Source organism: Gavia stellata, chromosome 4 (assembly GCF_030936135.1).
Source record: "Gavia stellata isolate bGavSte3 chromosome 4, bGavSte3.hap2, whole genome shotgun sequence".
NCBI classification, from domain to species: Eukaryota; Metazoa; Chordata; class Aves; order Gaviiformes; family Gaviidae; genus Gavia; species Gavia stellata.
In genome coordinates this window covers 21,164,059-21,186,713 of record NC_082597.1, presented here as the reverse complement: position 1 = coordinate 21,186,713, position 22,655 = coordinate 21,164,059, and the positions used below count along the sequence as shown (strand labels likewise).

The 22,655-nt window shown below is 36.8% G+C and overlaps 1 protein-coding gene across 2 annotated transcripts in view; it reads left to right on the top strand.

The window, feature by feature from the left end:
• The window catches only part of BRD1 (bromodomain containing 1), a 64,877-nt gene that overhangs the window by 11,866 nt on the left and 30,356 nt on the right, over positions 1-22,655 (top strand). For both annotated transcript variants that reach the window (XM_059816430.1, XM_059816429.1), the window contains exons 3-7: positions 7,174-7,330; positions 13,906-14,037; positions 18,243-18,371; positions 19,179-19,491; positions 20,287-20,547. In XM_059816430.1, the coding sequence (XP_059672413.1) occupies positions 7,174-7,330; positions 13,906-14,037; positions 18,243-18,371; positions 19,179-19,491; positions 20,287-20,547 (992 nt within the window). The remainder of the gene's footprint in view (positions 1-7,173; positions 7,331-13,905; positions 14,038-18,242; positions 18,372-19,178; positions 19,492-20,286; positions 20,548-22,655) is intronic.

Below are 22,655 nucleotides of genomic sequence, written 5' to 3'. Positions count from 1 at the left end.
TTCTAAGGGTTTCAGTCCACAATGATTATATATGTGATAATGCAGTTATGAAGATCAAAATTCACGTGTTCTTATTTTTCAGTACTTCTGAGTTTCACCAGTTATGTGAACTTCCATTAGATTTTTTTGATGTCAATTACAAGGTACTGTGTCTTGTAAGTGCCATACAAAAACATAGATTTTCAGAACGCATTGTCTGAAGAACTGTCTTCTGAGTGTGTTTTATTCGGTAGTCAAGTTACAGAGTGCACAAAAATGAGTAGATAAATACTGAGATTTATTACAGATAAAAAGGCAGTTTTTGATTAATACTTTATCTTCTGATCTGAATTTAGCCTTTTGAGATTAGATTTCAAAATCATGTGTGGTATGGTTATGACTACTACAAAAAAAGAAGCACAGAAAAATATTTTGAGTAATTTTAAGGAAAAGTCATGACTTAAAATTATGTATAGGAAGTGGCAGAAGTAAATCTATGCATGTGATTTTTATGAGAAGACTAAGGAGGTTTTCCAGTATGACAGGGTGCAGGTTTTTTGACTATTTTTTTTTTTTTTCCTTTCCCAAAGGTCTGGGAGATCACAAACTTCATTGTTAGAATAGGAACAAAGTAACCTGTTATAGCTAATGGAGAATTGACTGAAATAATGTGGCATTTTCTTAAGTTCACTGTTCTACTCTCCTGTCCAAAAAAATTTTACAAGCTGTTTGCTCAAGTAGAAAAATAGATGCTTGGTTTCACAGTCATGTGAAGCAAGAAAAAGTGCTTCCTATATGTTCGGTCAAAATGAAAAATTATTTAAATACCAATAAATGTAGAATAAAGAATAGGATCCTGGAGAGACTTTCAGGCTTCAGAAGATTTATCAGTAGATGTACCATTGGATTCTCAACATCGCAGAGAAAGGCAAATTCAATAGCTAGAATTTTAAAACATACAAAAAGGAATAACTGAAGATGATTAAACACTGTGTTAGACTAGTAAGGGAAGTGATTTGGGAACAGGACATTTCTGTTTCTTCAAATCTTCAATAAAAAAGCTGGAAAGTAGTTACAATTAGGAACATGTGTATTCATCATATGGGAATTCTGCAGACTTGTGTTGCACAGAAGTTTAAATTAAATCATTGTCAGTCTTTTCAGGATTTGATATGTACCCTGTTGAGTATGTAGCTGACTTCTGCTAACTACAAAAGAAACCTTACCCTTATTCTTTTTCAAAAGGAAATAAACACATGCAAATGCACTCCAATATTTACATAGTTAATCATCTACCTGTGTTGTCTCTAAAGCTGATCAAAAGGGTTTGGGGTTTTTTAGTTAAGAACACATATAGTAACTTGAACTTTTTATTGAGGGAGGGGATAACATAAAGCCAAAGCAACAAAACTGTCTCTCTCCACTGTTAAAAAAAAAAAAAAAAAAACAACATTGAAAGGTGAGTTTTACAAACAGTTTGGTAGGCAGCTGCTGCCAAAGGTTCTGTGTGGGAAGAGTAGGGTTTCATCTGTCCAAGCAGACTTTCTCATCTTTGAAAGTTGAAGTTTCTGGATACAGAGCTAAGAGGAATAGTTGGCAAGGCCCCAGAATTAATTCAGATTCCAAAAATAGACACTTTCATAGCTTTTTATTCTGTTTTTCTGCTAATTCTCTTCCAGTTAGTGTCAGTGGAATTACTGTAATTGTCAGTAGGTGATTTTTGTGTCTTTCCTGCTTCCTATGAGTCTTGGTATGTTCTGTGGAACTTTGCTGAGCAAGGCTTGAAAATTCAAATGTTCTTGAAACTGAGTTTCCTTTGCTACAATTTGTTCAATTTAGATTTTTTTAATGTTTTGTTCTGACAGATTTTAGAAACATCTGCAATTTTATGTTGGAAAATAGGGGTGTTTTATTTGCCCACTAAAGTGGAACGTCATTTGATTCTTTATGGGTATTACCGTAGGTCAAGACAAAATGCTATTTTAGTGATACTAAATAAAATTTTACAGAGTATAATTTCATTTTGCTAGTCTTTTGCATTTACCTTTAATACAGCTATGTTGGATAAAGGAAGGTTCAAAATAACAAATTGATAAAACTGGAGACTCAGGACAAGTATAGTAATTAAAATACTAGGTTTAGTTCATGTTTAAAAATTGATTGGTTTTAGCGGGTATTTGATCTTACTTAATCTTACAGATTTTCATATTAAGTTCCTTCTGCCTGAGTTACTATAGTAATACTGGCAAAATCACTTTGCTTAAGGAAATTTTCTCTCCAGTTTGTATTTTGAAAACTTGAGAATGAAGAGGTGCTATAGAAGTCTTCATGTATTATAATACTAAATGGGGTATGGTCTGTGGAGGGGTTAGTGATGATTAATAGAAAAGTGTCTGATTGTCTTTTGTTGGCTTTCTTAATGTTAAACTGCCGCGTAGTTAGTCACCAAAAATAGTTTTCACTTTTTCTGGTAACCAATTGCCATAGTTGCCACAGTGACATGTAACTGAAACTGGGAGAGGAAGGCAGTCATGAGTAGGAAGAAGGAAGCTGTGAGAATGCTCATGTGACAAGAGCATGTCTTACATTGATGAAAAATATTTTATGCATTTATCTAAAAGATGAGGAAACACTGGACTGAGTAACACTCAGCTTTCTCTGTATGCTGTGACCAGTGCTTTAAGAGTATCACCCTTTGCAGGGTGGATTATCCATCAAATGTCTCCATGTGAGGAGAAGATTAGTGTAGATCAGCTGATAAATTACAGTTTCTCATCAATGCTGTTGTATATTAACTTTCATTTGAGTCCGTCTCACCCTTTCAAAACAAACCAGTTTCCTTATCCTTCTGTTGCTTTTGTAAATGCAGCATATTTTTAATGCCATACTTTACACTTCAGCCTAAACTGTGGTTTCAGGCTGAGAACTGCAGTTGCTATTTGAAAGCTTCAGTTGAAAAGGGACCTTTCCCTTTTTAAAGACAAGCAGGGAATTGTACAATACTGCTGTATCATGTTTGTAGCGCATGTCACAGTGTTTTATAGTTGGATGCAAATGGGGTTTGGGAAGGGAAGTAGTACTGGCTTTCTTAGTTGCCTGTGGCATAAATAAAACAGTTTTGAAAAATGTTTTGACATCTGTGTAGTCTTGGAATGTAGCCCAAAAAAAAGGAAAAAACAAGAGGGAGTATGACTGCCAAAACATCAAAAGGCTGCAGTGGTCATCAGCCTGAAACCTAATGCTTCCTCTGAAACCTAATGCTTCCTTTTTGGGACCAGATATAACAGCAGCTACTGAATTTCATGGGAACACAGCCACCTTTTTAAGAATTTTCAAATTCTTCTCTCAATGTACTTTAAGTAACTGATAAGTTGAGGGAGAACCAACATACTGTGAGCCACACAGAGCTGTTCTTAAGGCCTCGAAATGGTGGTTCAGGCTGCAGGAAGTTACAATGTAAGAACTGTTCTGCTCTGGGTTTAGCTTAATTGTGTTAATTGTTTAAATGTTTTGAGAGGAAAAGTGTTTAGCACTTAACATGGTCCATTTCAGGATTCTCCTTCAGAATCTTGTCTTAACAAATTCTATTCCATGCAGAATCTGTACAGAAAGAACACTTCTCTCCCTGCTTGCTTTCTGTAGTCACTACAGTTGTGGCTTTTTTTTTTCCCCTGACATATCTAAAGTCAGTTGTTACAGAGAAGACAGTAACTCTGGTAGTATCTTCCAGATGTGTGTTCCTGCATTATCTTCTTTGTGAGCTCCCTTCAATAGTAGTCTAGAACTTATTTGGCAATCTTAACAGATACAAAACATTATTAAGTAATGAGATTGCTCATTGCAATGAGACTGATCTATTTTTTTCTGAAGAGAAAGCACAGGTTCAATTGATATACTTGTGTTTCATGTTCATTTTAAATAACTGGTATTTTTTTTCTCCCAGTACTTGCTATGCTTGACTTTCCATTAGAAAATAAAACACTACAGAAAGCTGTTCTTTCCTGATATTCTTACACGTGGAAGAAGTTCTAGGGTGGACCAATACGTTAGCAAAAAAATGCCTTTGCTGAGGTGTTTTGTGTCGTTCTGGGACGTGACCTAAGTTCTGTAAGCCTTGTCTCTGCGTGGGAGATTTGTCAGTGTAGTGTAGCAGTTAATCCTGTCTTGTGCAAGTCAGATGCTGGATTGCAAAACTATAAAGTCTTCAAAAAGCTCTCCCTCAAATATATACCTTTTTTTTCATGCCTCAATAATTTCTTTTAAAGTACATCCCTTATTAAAAAAAAGAAGTGGAATGTGCAGCAAGCTCCTTTAAGAACTCAAAAGAATTTCAAAATTCTAGTTTGAAAATCTAGTTTCAACATTTACAAATTTATTTCAAGCTCACGTAGCAGAAAGGAACTTGCTCAAGACTGGTACATACCTATGAGCCTTTTTTCGTGTTTGTGTTCAGCTTCACTGCAGCTGAATGTATCTTTGTGAGCGAGAACCTCTTTCCCAATACGGTAGCGCTCTTAAGGGTGGGAGCTTCAAAATCAATACCCAGTCTGTGCTACTTCTAGGGTTCTACAGCAGCGAACAAATAATGTCTTCCCCAAAATGATTGTATTGTCTGTCAAAATTTAAAGTGTTTCAGACAGTAAAAGTTTACCTGGGAGTATCTGACTAAGCAAAAAGATGATCAGAGAACTGTGCTATGGTTAGTGGGTTCTTAGGGTCTAATAACAGGTGTAACACCCTTGTTATAGCAATAAGATCATAGTGTAGAGGCTCTGTAGATACCTACCACGTGAAGAGTCTCTGACCTCTGTATTTTGAGAAATTAAGGGGTGATTGGTGGTATATTGCCACTACCTGGTGATTTAGACTGGTGTCTAAATGAAATATGAACAGCTGGTATTTGTTTGGTTTTATTTGGAGGGAAGGCAGAGGGGAGTAGATTCCTACCCCTTGTTAGGTAGTTTCTGCACTCCAAATTACTATCTGTTTATTTGTATTTTTAAAGTTGGAGAATATCTTCCGTGAACATCTTTCCTAAGCTTATTCTAGCACTTCACTGTTATAATTATCTATGAATAGGATGGTTTGTTATGTGAACGGGCAAATGTACTTAAAGCTGTAATTAAAGATGTTTGCTTAGTCTTGCCACATCTGATGGGCATGAAGCCAGCACACCTTTCTTCATGTTAAGTTACAATTCTCTGATAGGTATATGTTTGGCTCTGCTTTTTTTAACTCCGTTCAGTAGGTTTTGCTCTTCCCCAGAGACATGTGAAAGTAATTATTTGATTGTGAATTCATTCTACGATTAATTGTAATTCTGTTGTGTTTGAAGTTTAACATGGTCACATCAAGGCCTGTTCTGCATTGAGTAAGCCTTTGTGGAGCCTGCCTCTGCCCTTCAGTGAAAGACTTACAAGGCAGTCCTAAGTCCATTTGTAGACTTTCTAAGCTTTAAGGTAAAATTTTTCAACAATGCCTAACTGGCTTAGTTATTCATTGAAAAACAATGTCACTGAAGAACTGAAGGACACAGTGGCACTGTATTTTGAAGAAGACCTGTGTTTCCACTGCCTTCACCTTGTGCTGGCTGAAAGCTCTGTAGCTACAGGAAGCGTAGCACTCAGTAGACCTGTTGCACCTTACCTTCTATGCAGCCCAGAAAAAACAACCAGGGATAGATGACCTTTGGTGAACTCAGGGTAGACTCACTTGTATGTCTGTCTGAAAAATATCACTCATGTTTCCCAGCTGTTCTTAAAAATCATTTTAACCAAGGTTTACTTACAGTTTTACATTTTGTTTAGGTATTTGACTACTCTCCTTCTAACACTTACCTGAGAAACTGCTTTATTCCTAATATTAAAAGGGAAAAAGCAGAAAAATACTAATATGTGTATATATTCCTGATTTTTATGTAAACATCTCATAGTAGTGGTCTGCCAATCAGGCACTTCCTGAATTTAATTTTGCCTATTTTGGTATTAAATGTTACTGGAGAATCTCTGGGTTTTTCAATGGGTAGTAGTATACTGAGTGAAGAATTAACAGATTTCTGTTCATTGATACTTTCCTTTCTGGAACTGTGTCTCACATCCAGCTCAGGGAAATCCTTTTCTCTCTCTCTGACTCCTCGCTGCCCCCAAATGAATAAACAATCCCCCTAACAGTACAGGTAGTTGGTGCCTTGGGGCATCTTGTGTTAATTTTGCAAGGGCTGCCACCAGTGAGTGACAAATCCCTGCAATATCATACAAAGACAAAACCTTTTCATTCTACAACCATCAACTTTTTTTTGATACTTTTACCATGATTTCAAGATACTGTAGGCACAGAGAGTTGAAGATCGGTTTCAGATAAACTTTTTTTTTGAATGTGAGAGGTTAGTGTGATATGTGAGACTTGGACGTTTTAATGTGTCATTATTTAAAAAATAGTTGTGTGTGGTGATCATATAGCGCTTTCCTAGAGTATTTGTAAACAGAGTATACATAAACAGTATTTGCATCTGTTAAAAAAAAAGGTTTGGAGAAAATACTGTTTATTTAATCAAGATATTTTGCTGAACTGTTTGTATCATGCTCTTTTGCATCTTTCCTGTGTGGATATTTTCATCATATGTGTGGGGTAAAATCATCAAGTGTTCTTACGTTTTGCGGTTTTTGTTCGCTTTATTTACCAAGAATTTAATATTAGTAGATGAGTTAATACAAGCTTTTTGTTGCGTGTTTTTATGTAAAAAGTTTGAAGATGCATTGTCTTCAAAACAAACCACTAGTTCTGTGTGAAGATGGCAACAAACTATCTGAAAACTTCTGTAGGGATTTAAAGCTTTATTTCTGATTTTATTTGCAATAGGAAAATCATTCTAAAATGCACATAACCCTTTATTCTCAGCCCTAATCTGGGATTGCTCTTGAGATAATGGTCATGAAAAAGTTGATTCCCTTCAACTTTATAAAGTACCTTAACGTATTTGGTAGAAACTACAGTGTCAAGCAGCTGTATTTGATTGTAACCTACTGCTCAGAAATAATTGTACTTAAAGGGATGTCATTGAAAGAAATTAGTAATATGGTGATCACTGCTGTTGTTACATTATACATTCATATATATCTGATGTTTAACTTCCATAGACAAATATGTTTTATGCTTTGCTGCGAAAAATACAATATCAGTTTTTCCATATTTTAGATTAAATAAGATTATGAATCAGGTGGCCATTCAGCGGAAGAAGCAGTTTGTTGAACGAGTGCACAGTTACTGGTTGCTTAAAAGACTATCTAGGAATGGTGTTCCTCTGTTGAGAAGGCTGCAGTCCAGTTTACAGTCACAAAGAAACACACAACAGGTATGTGGCATACTTTTTACTTATAAGTGAAATCGGAAAAATCTTTATTTTGTAAAGTAAAAAATTAACCAGGAAAAATACCACGGAGTAAAAACTTTCACTTTTTCAGCACTGAGTGAATTGTTTACCTTATTCTTAAGTAGTAAGACCTATTTTGGTAAGTGGGCATTACCTAATCCTTCTTAATTTGTGAGATATGAAAAAAATACATATATTTGTGTGGGTTCTTCTTTTGTTTCGCTTAAACGTTTCACAAAAATACTGTCACCAAAGCTGTCCTTATACCATTGTTCATTGACTAGTATCATGTCTTTTTGGAACTCATTCTTCAGTGTGCTATGAGTTAGTAAGAAAAAAAAAAATTTAAATACATCAGAAGATGCAAAGCAAATGTCGTCTTTGACACTTAAAACTGAGAAAAAACAGGGTTTTTTACAGAGTAGAGATGAGACATGCTAGTTTACAGTTTTTGAATTCAGATCCTTATTGCCCACCTTGTTCTGTAATAACAGAACAAAGAGCAAGTTGTTGTTGAAACAGGTCTTTGAACTTCATCTTTTAGTTTCACTTTTGACGTAGTTAAGTGGGATTGTAGACAAGCATAAATTAATGCTGATATTTTGTTCAAGAAAAACTCACCCTATCTAAAAATAAATCTAGGTTTGTTAAAGTTGTACACATTTATCAATCAGAATTGCTGAAAAACAGTCATTCCAGATGTGTATCAGATTCAGAAACCGGTACTCTTCTGCTTCCCATTTTTGTAATATTAACAGCTTGTCAGTGACATTAGAGATTTTGGCAGGTCTTTTTTTACTTTGGTTTCAAGTCATTGAGTGGCTTCGAAAATAATTGAAACTTCTTTTCTGAATTCTGTATGTAGATCCGCGTGTGTAGACCTTGAAGCATCATGATGCGGAGATTCTTACTGCATCCCAGTTACCTTTTTTAATTGAACTGAAAATGTAGTTGGCTGTGTTCTTTCCGTTCTCCAGGTGTTTTGACGTCCAGTGGAATTGTTCCTGTAAAACAGCCTCTAGAACTTAAGAATGCATTCTATAATCATTTACTTGTATTAAATTGATATTTTTTTCCTCTTTAAAGCTTAACTATTACTTTTGTTTGAATTACATTATTTGCTGATTAAGTCATTAATTGATGTAGTCATAAAAATACCATGGTCAACACTGGTTCCTAATTATTTGATCTGTCCTTTTTGTGTGTGTTTCTTTTCTTAGCTTTTCATGACCAAAAAATAATTAATGATTACCGGAACAGTTGAGGTTGGAAGGGACCTCTGGGGGTCATCTGGTCCAACCCCACTGCTCAAGCAGGGCCGTCTAGAGCCAGTTGCCCAGGACCATGTCCAGACAGCTTTTTCTCCACCCAAGGGTGGACACTCCACAACCTCCCTGGGAACGGGTGCCAATGAGTTGCCCTCACAGTAAGAAAAAAAAAAAGTGTTTTCTGATGTTCAGAGGGAACCTCCTGTGTTTCAGTTCGTGCCCATTGCCTTTGGTCCTGTCACTGGGCACCACTGAAAGGAGCCTGGCTCTGTCTTCTTGGCACCCTTCCTTCAGGTACTTGTGTATATTGATGAGATTCCCCCCCTGAGCTTTTCTTCCCCCAGCTAAACAGTCCCAGCTACCTCAGTCTTTCATCATAGCTGACATGCTCAAATTCCTTTTTGGTGGAATTTAGGTGGATTCCTTTTAGGTGGTATTAACTTTGAATATAAATTGGCCACTTGCTTATCTTTCTTCCATTGCTTCTGTATTACTTAATTTTAATACTATTTTGGGGGTTTTTACTTCTTTAAAATATTTTGTATTAGAATATTTTTCGTCTTAGATTAATCTTTTAATTGTGTATGAGAAGTGTCTATTCTGAAGAGTGGTGCCTGGCAGTTACCTAATAATAGCTGAAATTAATTTATTAAGATAGTAGACTTATTTTTTCAAATGAGCTTGAGTCCTTAAAAATAATAAAATCAAGCACAAAAGTCCAGGGCTCATGTGGCAGTATAGACCTAGGCTATAGTTAAGTGTCTGAAAAAATTATACTTGCTAGTTGGTAGTTGGGAAATACTTCTGTTGAGATGGCATAATCAGAGTGCAACATTTCTAAATATTTATGTAATATATGTAAATATTATGTATTAAATGTGACTACCAAAATGATTCTTATAACTGATGTTTGATTATAATAAAATAAGCCTTAGATGGGAGCTGTTTAAAATCCCTTTGCCTGTTTGCACTCCTGTACAAACACTCTTTCTTTCTTTTCTAATTTCAGAACTATGCAATATTGTTAAGGAAGAAAATAATGAAAATACTTTCTAAATTAATTGGAAACTATTTATATTGGTTTATTAAAAATTGGGGCACTTCTGAGATTTTATGCTTAAAATTTTATAATTGAAATTTAACTTTGTCTTTTCAAAAGAAAAAGCAAGTTTCAAGCAAAGATGAGCATGAAATGATTCTGCTGATGAAAAATGTGTAGGTAGTGCTTTTCAGTGAGTAGCAAGTGTCCTGTGTATGACATTGTGTCTTCTCCATAGCATCTTCAGTATGTATTTATAATACCTATTAGTCATAACTGCAAAGCATTTGATACATTAGTCATCTTTGTTACTCCAAGTATAAGCCAAACCATAATGAAGACTTTAATAAGCAGCCGTGGCATAGCTGTTATGAGAACACCTCAGAATTTTGAGATACAGATGATTGATTATTTTGTTCATTTCGCTCTAGATGGGAAAATTCTTTCTACCTTATTTTATGTGAGAGGGCAAAACTTCAAGAAACCTAAACAGGTTTTCAGTCAGTCAAAGGGACGTAAACACTGGTGTAATACAGATTCAGGGGAGGTGGTGGTTTTATTTTTATTTATTATTTAAACTGAAAAGAAATGTTAAGATGAGGAACCAAAACCCTGAAAATAGTTTCAAGATGCCTAGTAGAAGGTGGTTTTGATTCTTCTCTAATGTTTGTTTACTAGAACAAATTTGGCGGGGGGGAGGGGGAGGAAGCATTCCATGATTTGGAATTACTTCCTAATGAACGTGTTTCAGAGCTCAGTTATGATACGCTTTTGAAGGTGATGTTACATCAACTAATGATTCTAAACCAGGCAAAGAGATCTTGGCTTGTATACTACCTTACCATCTGCAGGAACAAGGAATCCTCTGAAAGAATGTTTTATACTGTCACTTCTCTCTCCGCCTAGAAATTCAGGAAAGGTATTGGAAATACTGTAATAAATTTACATCCCCATTATTTTAGGGTTTTTTTCCGTTAAAGAATGCTTGAATAAAGATAAGGCGTGAAATTTAAGTGTAGTAGCTTGTTGCTGCTGTAGTGAGGTTGGTTTAAAACCGCTGTTCAGAGAAACAAAGTAGAAGGTGCTGGTGACTAAGGTCATATCTGCACTGAAGATTTCAGTAAGAACACAAGTTGCAACCACAAAATGGTTTTGGCCAATTGGCATACAAGTGCCAGCAGAGGGTCTTAATAAAACTAATTGTATTTATCAAGGTCCAACTTCATCACTCTAATTCTGTTTTTGTTTGGCTCATATTAAGTTACAGTCCCTGTAGGGAGTGGGCCTGGCCCCACATGTTCACATCCAGCATAAGGAGTGATCTGTTGGTACACTGACAGTATTCCCGCAGGTATGCAGAGACTGGTAACATACTCATGGTGGGAGCTGGAGCTGAAGACCAGTTCTCAGTTGATGCATGTTCTGTGTGTAGTCTTAGAAGTGTTTCCCTCTTCCCTCAGTATTAACAAATATGTCAGTTTTGGCTTTTATAGATAATATTTGGTGTTCAGCAAGAACGAAGTCCATCAGAAAATACCAGTTTCTTTCTAAATTTTACTTGTGTTGTCAGCCAGAAGAAACTTTCTGGCTTTGTTATAGAAAGAAAGATTTGGAAAAAGAACTCTTTACCAGGAAGTTAATAGAAACTTCCTTGTCAGAAAGCTTTTGAAAACTGAAAAATTTTGAAAGGAACTCTCTTTGTCCAGTTTTTACCAGTTAGATATTGGAAACCACTGCATCATGCTCTTTTCAGCTTGCCTGGATCTTTTAATCTAGTTAAGGTATATGTTGATGTCAGGTAATAAATAGGTTAGGGTAAAGGGGGTTTATCTTAGCTATTACAACCGTGCCTACCAACATTAATTTGCATAGAAGCATCCAAAAGCTGGAGGCTTGCTATTAATTAATAGCATTAAGGAATGTGTGGACGAGGCATTGTGGGACATGGTTTAATGTGCATGGTGGTGTTAGCTGATGGTTGGACTTGATGATCTTACAGGTCTTTTCCAGCCTTAGTGAATCTGTGATTCTGTAATCCCCAAGCTGGAGTGACGTTCAAGAAGGGACTGTATGTGTGCACAAAAAAAGCAGACAAGGTTCTGCTGATACTTTGGGTCGTATCTTCAGATTTACACCTACCTGCCTATTTTCTGGAATGAAATTGGTCAAAAAACTGATTCAACTAGAAGAATAATTTTTTTTTTTTTAAAAGTGCAACTGCACCTTCAGATTTAGCCAAATACTTAACTCTTTAATGAACTACCCCAAGACCTGGTGTAACAAAGTAACATTTTTTTTCTTGCTATATTTAAGTTTCCTGACCCACCCTAAAACTAGTGTGGTTTTGTTGACTTAGCTTTCATCAGGGTCAGTTCCCCAGTTTCATGAACTATGCAATTACGTAGGGCAAAAGAGCAGACTCTGAATAGCTGCAAGCAAAGGGAGGACAAGTCTTCCACTTTTAGCAATAGCCACAACTTAATTTGTGTCCTGAAAAACAGTAAAACTATGAAAAAAATGTATAGCCATGTTAACAGTTACGTTGCTTTTCTACATGTGGGATCTGTGCTCAGAGATGAAGGGGTGTAGGAGAACAGCAATTCGTGGCAGTGTAGACTTCCTAATTCAGTGAGTCTCTGAGAATTTTAAGGAATTGAAAATGTGCATATTAGTATTTGTTCTGTCTAAATTTACTTTGAACTATTCTGACCCTCGCAGTTAAATTATGTGTCTAAGTCAAGACTTAACTCCTTAAAAGAAATTATAACTGTCAGTAGTACAAGCCGTTAGGAAAAGGAACTAAAAGTTTCTAGCTACAATATTTTTGGTTTTTTAATTTAAAAAGGAACAAACTGTTGTGTTCCAATTGCTATATTGTAATACAGAGATAATTGATAGTTAAGGATTTTCAGCTTCAGTGAAGTCAGAGATTTCAATAAAAGTAACTTCATAGCTTCCACAGATACTTGCCTTTACTTTTACAAAGTGTATAAAGCAATAAAATATGATGCTGATCATAGAACCATAGCACTTGCAAATCTATTAGATTTTTTTTAAAATGCCAGTTTTTGCAATTCTATTTTTAGAACCTTCTTTATGAAAAATTGCACAAGCTTCCTTTAGAGGACCTATGATACTTCAAAATTATCCTTCTGTTAAGGAGGTTTTTGCTTCTTTGAATGTAACAATTTGTAATGTTGGTTATTGTTATCTGCTTAGCCAGTTTTCTTTATTCCTGTCTTCTATTTTTTATAACTTACAGAATAAGTTGTTTGTTTTAGTTTAAAAAAAAAACCAAACCCAAACCATTATGATTACTTATCAAGTGTATATTGCATTATGCTAGTTAAAGGCAAGCATACAAAGCGTTGAATATCTTCCTGAGATTCTTCTATAAAATATGAATTTTAAATGTCATAATTTTCCAAAGCAGATGTTTCTTTTGTGTACTTGGTACTAGTATCAGGAATCTTACTTTTTTCTGGACTTGTTTCTGGTGAATTACCAATACTATTTGAATACTATAGGTAGTGTTCCAGTAGCCACCTTTTTCCTATGAAAAATAGTAAAAACAAACAAGAAGGGCTCTGTTTTCTGTATGTACAAATCAAACTAAATACTGCAAGTGTTTAAACACTACTTCTTCCTAAAAATGTGTGAATAAAATTCTTTTATCCGTTTGCTGAAAGGTTGTATTACTGCATTACCCATTTGCAGTACCATTTGAGTTTACCATATTATTTAATAAACTGCTTTTCATTTCCTGTCCTCAGAAGTCATAATGATTTTGGTTTGTTACAAGTGTGTCCTAATTCTGCTGGGTCCGGGGGAGGTGAACTGTGTTGAGCACAACAAGAATTTGTTTCTACCAAGCTTAGGTTTCTGAAGAAGCTGATGATGTTCACCTGGTTTGGATTTTGATGTGAAAATACCGAATCTTATTTTGCAGCTCGTTAATACTGTTAAATTGCTGTTTGCTATGTTACTTTTTCTGATGTAAATAGCCTTCACCATAGGATTGCTTTCCAGTTTATAGTTTTTTGTTTTCAGCTAAACAGTTGAGAAACTGTAGAAGAGACCCTGACCAGATGTTTTCTTTTGTTGTTCTATGAAGCTCATGACCAAGTGCTGTAACTGTAAGACAGTAGTTTCTCCTTTCCTGTGAATACATTCTGTAATTGCATAAAACTAGCTCATAAAAAGAGTTTAGTGGTTTAAATTTCATGAAAGCCATTTGATTCTTTTCTTAGAGAGAAGATGATGAAGAAATGCAAGCCTTAAAAGAAAAATTGAAGTACTGGCAAAGGCTGCGCCATGATCTTGAAAGAGCACGTTTGTTGATTGAACTTATACGTAAGCGCGAAAAATTAAAAAGAGAACAGGTAAATGGAATACCTTTTAATTTGGTGAAACTTTTCTGAAGGAAGGATGGTTTAAGTATTCTCACACACAGTTTTTGCAATAGAAAGACTGCAGTGTTTGTCTTCTAATCTTCCTGTGGGATCAAGAAACGTACATGCAGGCGTGCACTCAGGGAAACTGTTCAAAATATATAAAATTGTCATAGAATCATAGAACGGTTCGGGTTGGAAGGGACCTTTAAAGGTCATATAGTCCAGCCCCCATGGAGTGAGCAGGGACATCTTCAATTAGATCAGGTTGCCCAAAACACCGTCCGGCCTGACCTTGAATGTATCCAGGGATGGGACATCTACAGCCTCCTTGGGCAACCTGTTCAAGTGCCTCACCACCCTCATCGTAAAAAATGTCTTTCTTATATCTAGCCTGAAACTAACTTTTTTTAGTTTAAAACCATTACCCCTTGTCCTGTTGCAACAGGCCCTACTAAAAAGTCTGTTCCCATCTTTCTTATAAGCCCCCTTTAAGTATTGAAAGGCTGCAATAAGGTCTCCTTAGAGCCTTCTCTTCTCCAGGCTGAGCAACCCCAGTTCTCTCAGCATTTCCTCACAGGAGAGGTGTTCCATCCCTCTGATCATCTTCATGGCCCTGCTCTGGACCCGCTCCAACAGGTCCATGTCTTTCCTGTGCTGAGAGCTCCAGAGCTGGACACGGTACTCGAGGTGGGGTCTCGCAGAGCAGAGTAGAGGGGGAGAATCATCTCCCTCGACCTGCTGGCCATGCTTCTTGTGTTGCAGTCCAGGATACAGTTTGCTTTCTGGGCTGCAAGCACAGATTGCCGGCTTATGTGCAGTTTTTCATCCACCAGTACCCCCAACTCCTTCTCCTCAGGGCTGCTTTCAATCCCTTCATCCCCCAGCCTGTATTGGTACCAGGGGTTGCCCCCCTTGGCCTTGCACTTGGCCTTGTCGAACCTCCTGAGGTTCACATGGGCCCACTTCTTGAGATTGGCCAAGTCCCTCTGAATGGCATCCCATCCCTCAGGCATGTCAACCACACCTCTCAGCTTGGTGTTGTCTGCAGATTTGCTGACAGTGCACTTGATCCTGCTGTCTGTGTCATTGATGAAGATAGTAAATAGTACTGGTCCCAGTACAGTCCCCTGAGGGACACCACTCATCACTGATCTCCATCTGGACGTTGAGCCGTTGACCACTACTCGCTGGATGTGACCATCCACCCATTTCCTCATCCACCAAACAATCCATCTTTCGAATCCATATCTCTCCAATTCAGAGAGCAGGATACTGTGGTGACAAGTGTCAAAGGCCTTACAGAAGTCCAGGTAGATGACACCCATAGCGCTTCCCTTGTCTACTGATGTAGTCACTGCATCATAGAAGGCCACTAGGTTGGTCAGGCAGGACTTGCCCTTGGTGAAGCCATGCTGGCTGTCTCGAATCACCTCCGTCCTCTGTGTGCCTTAACATAGCTTCTAGGAGGATCTGTTCCATGATCTTCCCAAGCGCAGAGGTGAGCCTGACAGGTACGTAGTTCCCAGGGTCCTCCTTTTTACCCTTTTCAAAAACGGATGCAATGTTTCCCTTTTTCCAGTCACCAGGGTCTTCACCTGACTGTCATGACTTTTCAAATGTCATGGAGAGTGGTTTGGCAACTACATCAGCCAGTTCCCTTGGGACTCTGGGATGCAGCTCATCAGGTCCCATAGACTTATGTATGTTTAGGTTCCTCAAGTGGTCTTGAATCTGATCGTCTCTTGTGGTGAGAGGGACTTTGCTCCCCCAGTCCCTGTCTTGCAGTCCATCCACTCAAGAGGTGTGGGAAGAGAGGTTGCCAGTGAAGACTGAGGCAAAAATTTTGTTGAGTACCTCAGCCTTCTCCTCACTGTTGTTACCAGTTTGCCAGTTGCGTTCGTCAGGGTGGTACACTTTCTTTGACCTTCCTTTTCTGGCTGATGTACCTATTAGAAGCCCTTATTACTCTTTGTGTCCCTTGCCAAGTTCAGCTCCAGCTGTGCCTTGGCCTTCCTGACCCCATCCCTACACAACTGGGCAATGCCCCTGTACTCCTCCTAGGATCCTGGTCCCTGCTTCCACTGCCTGTGCGTGTCTTTCTTGCCCTTTAATTTGACCTGAAGTCTTGACTCATCCATGCTGGTCTCTTGCCTTCCTTTCCTGATTTCTTACACCTGGGGACTGAGAGCTCTTGTGCTCTATGGAAAGCATCCTTAAAGATCTGCCACTCTGTTCTGCTCCCTTGTTCCTGAGGGTAGTTTCGCAGGGAGTCCTGTTGACTAACTCCTTGAACAGCTGGAAGTTTGCTTTCCTAAAATTCAGGGTCCTGACTTTATTCTTCACCTGACCCATATCCCACAGGACTGCAAACTCCACCAGCCCAGGCTGCCTCCAACCCTGATGTCTGCAATTAGCTCACTTGAACTGGTGACCAACAGATCCAATATCGCATCCCCCTTGGTAGGGCTGTCTAGTACCTGGGGCTTAAGAAGTTATCCTCAATGCACTCCAGGAGTCTCCTGCATTGCCTACAGCTCACCGTGCTACTTTTACAGTAGATGTCGGGGTGGTTGAAGTCCCCCCGCAGGAAGAGAGCCTGTGAGCCTGATGCCTCCTGTAGCTGGAGTAAGAGGGCTTCGTCAATAGGCTTCCCTTGATTGGGTGGCATGTAGTAGACACCAACCACAAGGTTCCCTTTGTTGTCTTGGTCTCTAATTCTTAACCCATAAGCTTTCAACCTGCTCGTGGCTGTTCTTCAGAGATAGCTCTTCACAATCTATCAATTTCTTGATGTAGAGGGCAACCCCTCCACCCTTCCATCCTCGCCTGTCCCTTCTGAACAGCTTGTAGTCATCAATAGCCACACTCCAGTCATGGAATTCATCCCACCAAGTTTCAGTAATGGCACCTAGGTTGTAGCTTTCTAGCAGCACAGTGGCTTCCGACTCCTCCTGTTGCCCATGCTGCACGTACTGGGTAGAGAAATTATTTAACAAGCCATTCTGTTAGACTTGCAAAGACAATTGGTTTCTGAAGAACTGTAGAAAATTTTATCTCTTCAGGTTTTCCCAATACATGTGCCTATACTGAGTAGCACTTTTATTCTTCTGTCACCAAAAAAGGGGGAAAAAAGTCACATCTAAGTCCTATGACATTCTGGAGTTAACATGGCTGTGAGAAGATATTTGAGGAAGCAGTAATGCAGAAATACAACATTTTACAGGAAAACTGTGAAAGCAAAATGTTTGCACTTAAGCGTCTTTAATGGTCCTTATTTATAAAAACACCATTCCATTTACTTTTTGTACCTCTGAATATTCATTGCAAGCTAATATAGTTGGTAATTCTTGTGTGCTTTCTGGAGTTCCATGCATCATTCCTGTACATTCATATATCACTTGGTATATGCATGTGTTGCGTAGTAGTATTTATACACATGTGGTTTATGCGTGTGTGTATATTTTGTTTATATACGTATACATACACACCATTAATGTGTCATTAAGAATTTATTTTTTCCATAACAAGACTGTTTCAATGTTGGTAACTCTTTCAATGACCTGAAAATAAAACTATAGAGGAGTTGTAATGTTGTCAAAAATAATGAATATTCTGAAGGATGATCAAGTATTTGAAGATGTTGTTAATTCTGGGGTTTTCTAAGTATTTTCTTGGAATTTACATAGAACATTGTCTTTAAAATTGCTCTTTATTTTGGTCTTACATAGCCTGTAAATGTTCATCAAATTCTCTTCACACTTCGAATGTGGCGCTACAACTGAAACTTAATTTTAAACTTGTTACCTTTAAATTCTTGTTCTTATTTTCACATTGTTGGCAAAATATAAAGCTGTTCTTGTTTAACATCTTTCCAAAGAAAAGAAATAGTTAAAAAATTAATTTATAGATAAAATACAAGTTTGAGTTCTGAGAAGCTGGAGTTGAAGTTGAGTCTACAATGAAGGGATGAGAATTATTTTTTTTCTTCCTTACATTTTCAGCTGATGACTTTATATGTCAGACAAATGCCAACCAGTGATACTGGAAGTAGCATTGAACTCATTTACTTAAAGTATATTTATGTTGTGTTTCATACCTAAAGTACTTTACTATATAAATATAAATATTATATTTACAATCTAAAGCTGTATTTTAATGAAGAATGCTCAATTGGATAATTATTACTTCTTTAGGTCAAGATTGAGCAGGTTGCTATGGAACTTCAGCTTACTCCATTCACTGTACTTCTGCGATCAGTTCTGGATCAGCTGCAGGAAAAGGATTCTGCTCGTATATTTGCTCAGCCAGTGAACCTTAAAGAGGTATGTTTTAAGCTGTATTTCCTTATGGTTAGATATGACTTGGTGGCACTTAAGTACCAGAAACAAATCATTGCATGCAGAGTTGGGAGCAGTGTTACCTTTTAATCTCTATTTTGATAATTTACGTTATGAGTTATGACTTACTGCTATGACAGTCTATTTATGCTCATACACCAAAATAATTTCTGGGAGATACTTGTATGTAAAAACATGGGTACATACTGATCTTTTGTGATAAGATTATTTGATAAAGCAAACTAAGCGTGTCTTAAAAGATTGAAATGTGGATACTGTGTTCTTACTTGCAGCTGAAATTCCTTTTCGTTCAGTGGGAAACCATATAAACTTAGAGTGCGTGTGTGTGTGTGCATACATACATAACAACACATTTATACATGTGTATAAATAACATGTAGACATGTATACAGGTCTATATAAATTGTGTATATATATACACATGTGTGCATGTACTACATATGTATGTAAAAAATACATACATTTATAAGGATGCGTATACATAAATAATGTATAATACATACATAAACCCACAGAATTCTAAGAACATGTAGTTTCAGCATCTCTTAGTAGAGCTCCATCACTGAAGATGCAGAATCTTGTAGTATGTAAACTTCTGTTGGCATGCAAACATTTGCAATATCAAGATGTGCAATTCTAAGCTACGTTCTGAAGTTCTTGATTTGAGGTTTTACAAACTATGGTAGAAAATGTGGGTCACTTAATAGCTAATGTTACTTTGTCTGTAATAAGATCATTTTACCTATTTGTGTTTTAAATATTTATTCAAAGGTTCCAGACTATTTGGATCATATTAAACATCCTATGGATTTCTCTACCATGCGAAAACGGTTAGATGCTCAAGGCTATAAAAACCTCAGTGAGTTTGAAGAAGACTTCAATCTTATAATTGATAACTGTATGAAATACAATGCAAAAGATACAATATTCTATAGAGCTGCAGTGCGGTTAAGAGATCAAGGAGGTGTTGTTCTCAGGCAAGCTAGGCGAGATGCTGAAGGAATCGGTTATAATAATGAAACTGGAATGCACTTACCTGAACGGCCTAAACTCGAGTCACCCCAGCCTTTCTCTTGGGAAGATGGTAAGATGTTTTTGGGTTTTTTTTAAAAGTTGCACTTTTCATTACATACAGTGTGTACACTCCATACAATGTTTAAGATTGTTGCTGATCAGTTTGCTGACTGGATTACTTCATTCCCTGCCTGTGCCCCACCCTTGCTATTAAAAACATTGCTTGAAAGATTCAGGTGTTTCTATTCTACTAGATCTGTCATTAGAAAACAGTGTTATCCAGATTCTGATTTTGTCAATGCCAGAGCCTAATTTAAGAAGACATATGAAAAGGATTTTTAAATAGAGTGCTTTCTTTCATATGATTGTATATGCTTGTAAGTCATGGAAAATGACTACCAGTGCGCATAAACTTAAGCACATTGTTAAATAACCTACTGAATTAAAAATATAAAGCACATTTGTAATGCTAGGAATCAAAATTACTTCTTCAGGCATACATACCAGTTTTCTGAGGTTTTGGCAGTAAAAGAGAATAATTAACACTTCTTTGACAAGAAGAAAGTAATCTGTTGGAGTGGGAAGGATTAATTATGTCTTCCCTCTGACCTTTTAATTCTTTGCTCTGCTACTTAATTTTCTTGAGCAAAAGCTGATCAAGAAGAATAGTAATTATAGAGTAGGAATTTGTTTCAACATTTCTTCACTGGTAGTGGTGAAGGTACTAAGACCATAATGTAAGTAGCTTTTTGATGACATTTTTTAATTCTGGCAAGTGAATTTTATATTTTTTTTTTTCCTCCTGTTGGTGGTGGTATTCTGGGAAACACTAACACATTTTCAATTATACGTATTTTGACTTCAGTGGATAGGTTACTGAATCCTGCAAACAGAGTGCATATGTCCTTGGAAGAACAGCTGAGAGAGTTGCTAGAAAAACTTGATCTCACCTGTGCAATGAAATCCAGTGGGTCAAGGAGCAAAAGAGCAAAGCTGTTAAAGAAAGAAATCAGCATTATTCGCAACAAACTAAGTCAACAACACAACCAAGCTCCTCAAATAGAATCAGGTATTGGAAGTTTTGAAGAAGAAAGTACGGCATTAGAACAAGACGGAGAAGAAGAAGGTAAGATTTTAAACCATGTTTAAATCGGTACTGTTCTGAACCTCTTCAGTCAGGTGCTTTAATCGTGTAAATTAGAGAGTGCAATAAATGAATATAATGTTTAATTTTTATATGGGCAAATAACCACTTAATTACAAAAAATATTTTAAGAATATAAGAATGATCTTTTTTAAACAAAACCTCCCTCCATTATTTTTCACAGTAGCAAGACTTTTTACAAATTTAGGTGTTAAGAAATGAAAGTACAAACAATCTCATACGAAAAGGAATTGGAAATGCCTGACTGGAAAACGTCTTTGTACTTTCGGAAATCCACTTAAATGCCAAAATACGTATTAGGAATCATGTGAGCCTAGGTCAATGGTGCTGAAAACTCTGGCCATTGTACTGTCTTTTATAGCTTTTTTTATTCTCTACTCCGGACTCTGGGAAGGGTGGAGGGTAGGTTTGGGTTGGGGTTTTTTTATTTTATTTTTAAATAAAGCTAACTATTGGTAGGACTTAACAAAGTTCATGTTGTAGAATCAAGTCAGCAGTATCTAACCAGCCCTTCCCCTTGCGCTTCTCTTCTTCCTCAAAACATTGGCCTCAGAACTGCATCTGCTCTTGGCTAATTCCCATTGATTTCGATGAGAGCAATATACTAGAAAGACCTTACTGTATTTCAGTTGAATATTGTATTCACTTTTTTAGCTTTTAAATCAGTTACTGAGGTCTTTATTGCTCATCTTTTAAATGATGCAAGGAAAATCTAGTCTCTGTTTAAAAAAAAAAAAAAGTTCTATTGAGTTTGTTTCATGATTAGCTCTTCTCTAAAAAGCTAATATTTTCTTTAGGGGAGTTAGAGACGTGTTTCATTTTGAATAAGTGCATTGAATGGGAGGAGGAAAGAGCTCAAGGGAAAGTGGAAGCATAGTAATAAATAAAACAGTCTGTGTCTCGTGCAGCTTGATGCTACCAGAATTTCTGAAAGGTGAAGTCAATAAAATGACTGTCCTTAACTGCCATTCAAACAGCAACTTGGTGTTTAATTCTTAGTGTGACTAAGAGAATGCTTTTCAAACATATAACTTGCTTGAGATTTGAGCAACAATAGTAGAAAAAGTGTATGTGAATCAGCATGCTTGTTCGGAGGCTGTTAAGTGTTCTTAAAACATTTAATGTGGTGGTTTTTAATTTGGGTTTTTTTTAATCTTGAAATGATGATGCTACTGAATATAGTTCTTCAGGAATGTAATTTCTGGCAGATAATGAATACACTAACTTTTTTACTTGTAGCTTAACATTTTTGTGACACAGCCATTCACTGCAGCTGTTGTGCAAAAAAATAGTCCAAAAAGTGAGCAGTAGCTGTTTCCGTACATTTACAGTACACTTTTTTTTAAAAAAAGCATAATGAAGAGCATGATCCAGAGTTATTGGCATTGTTGTTACAATTCTGATCTAGTGAAGAGTAATAGTTAGTAGTTCAAATTTTAATTCTGAAATGGAAGGTATTTAGAGGAGTGAAGAAAACAAATTGCCAAAAAGAAAGATGAGGAAAGTAACAGATTCCTGTGCCCAGGATCTCTACAGGAGCTGACTTTAGAATAGCTGTGAACTACCCCCTTGCAATTCTGTTTTCAGTTTCTGATCATGTGAAAAACATGGTACAAGAATAACCCCATGAAATTTAGGTTTTAATGTCTAAATAGTTCTCAGGTGTTTTTCTGTGCTTAAATATTTTTGTAATATTTTCTAATTTATTGTAAGAAAGTCAGAATTTGTTCACAAAGAACAGTCACCTTGAACATTCTAAACTACAGGCTTTTTAAATTGGTGGTACTTTAAATGTGCTTCTCTGACTGTAGATTAAATTCTAAATGTCTTCCTGAAATATTGTTTACCAATTCTAGTACTGGTATGCCTCCAAAGGGTGTGAGCATAGTCACACTTTATTTTAACAACATATTTTTAATATGAACTATGCTATTGTTTGATTAAACCTTAAACAATCAGGCAGAGATTTTTCTGCACTTAAAAGTTACTGATTTCCAAGTAAGCATTGCTGAGCCAAAACCAAAACCATATAGAGATAATTCTTACTCCACTACAGATACAGGGCTTAA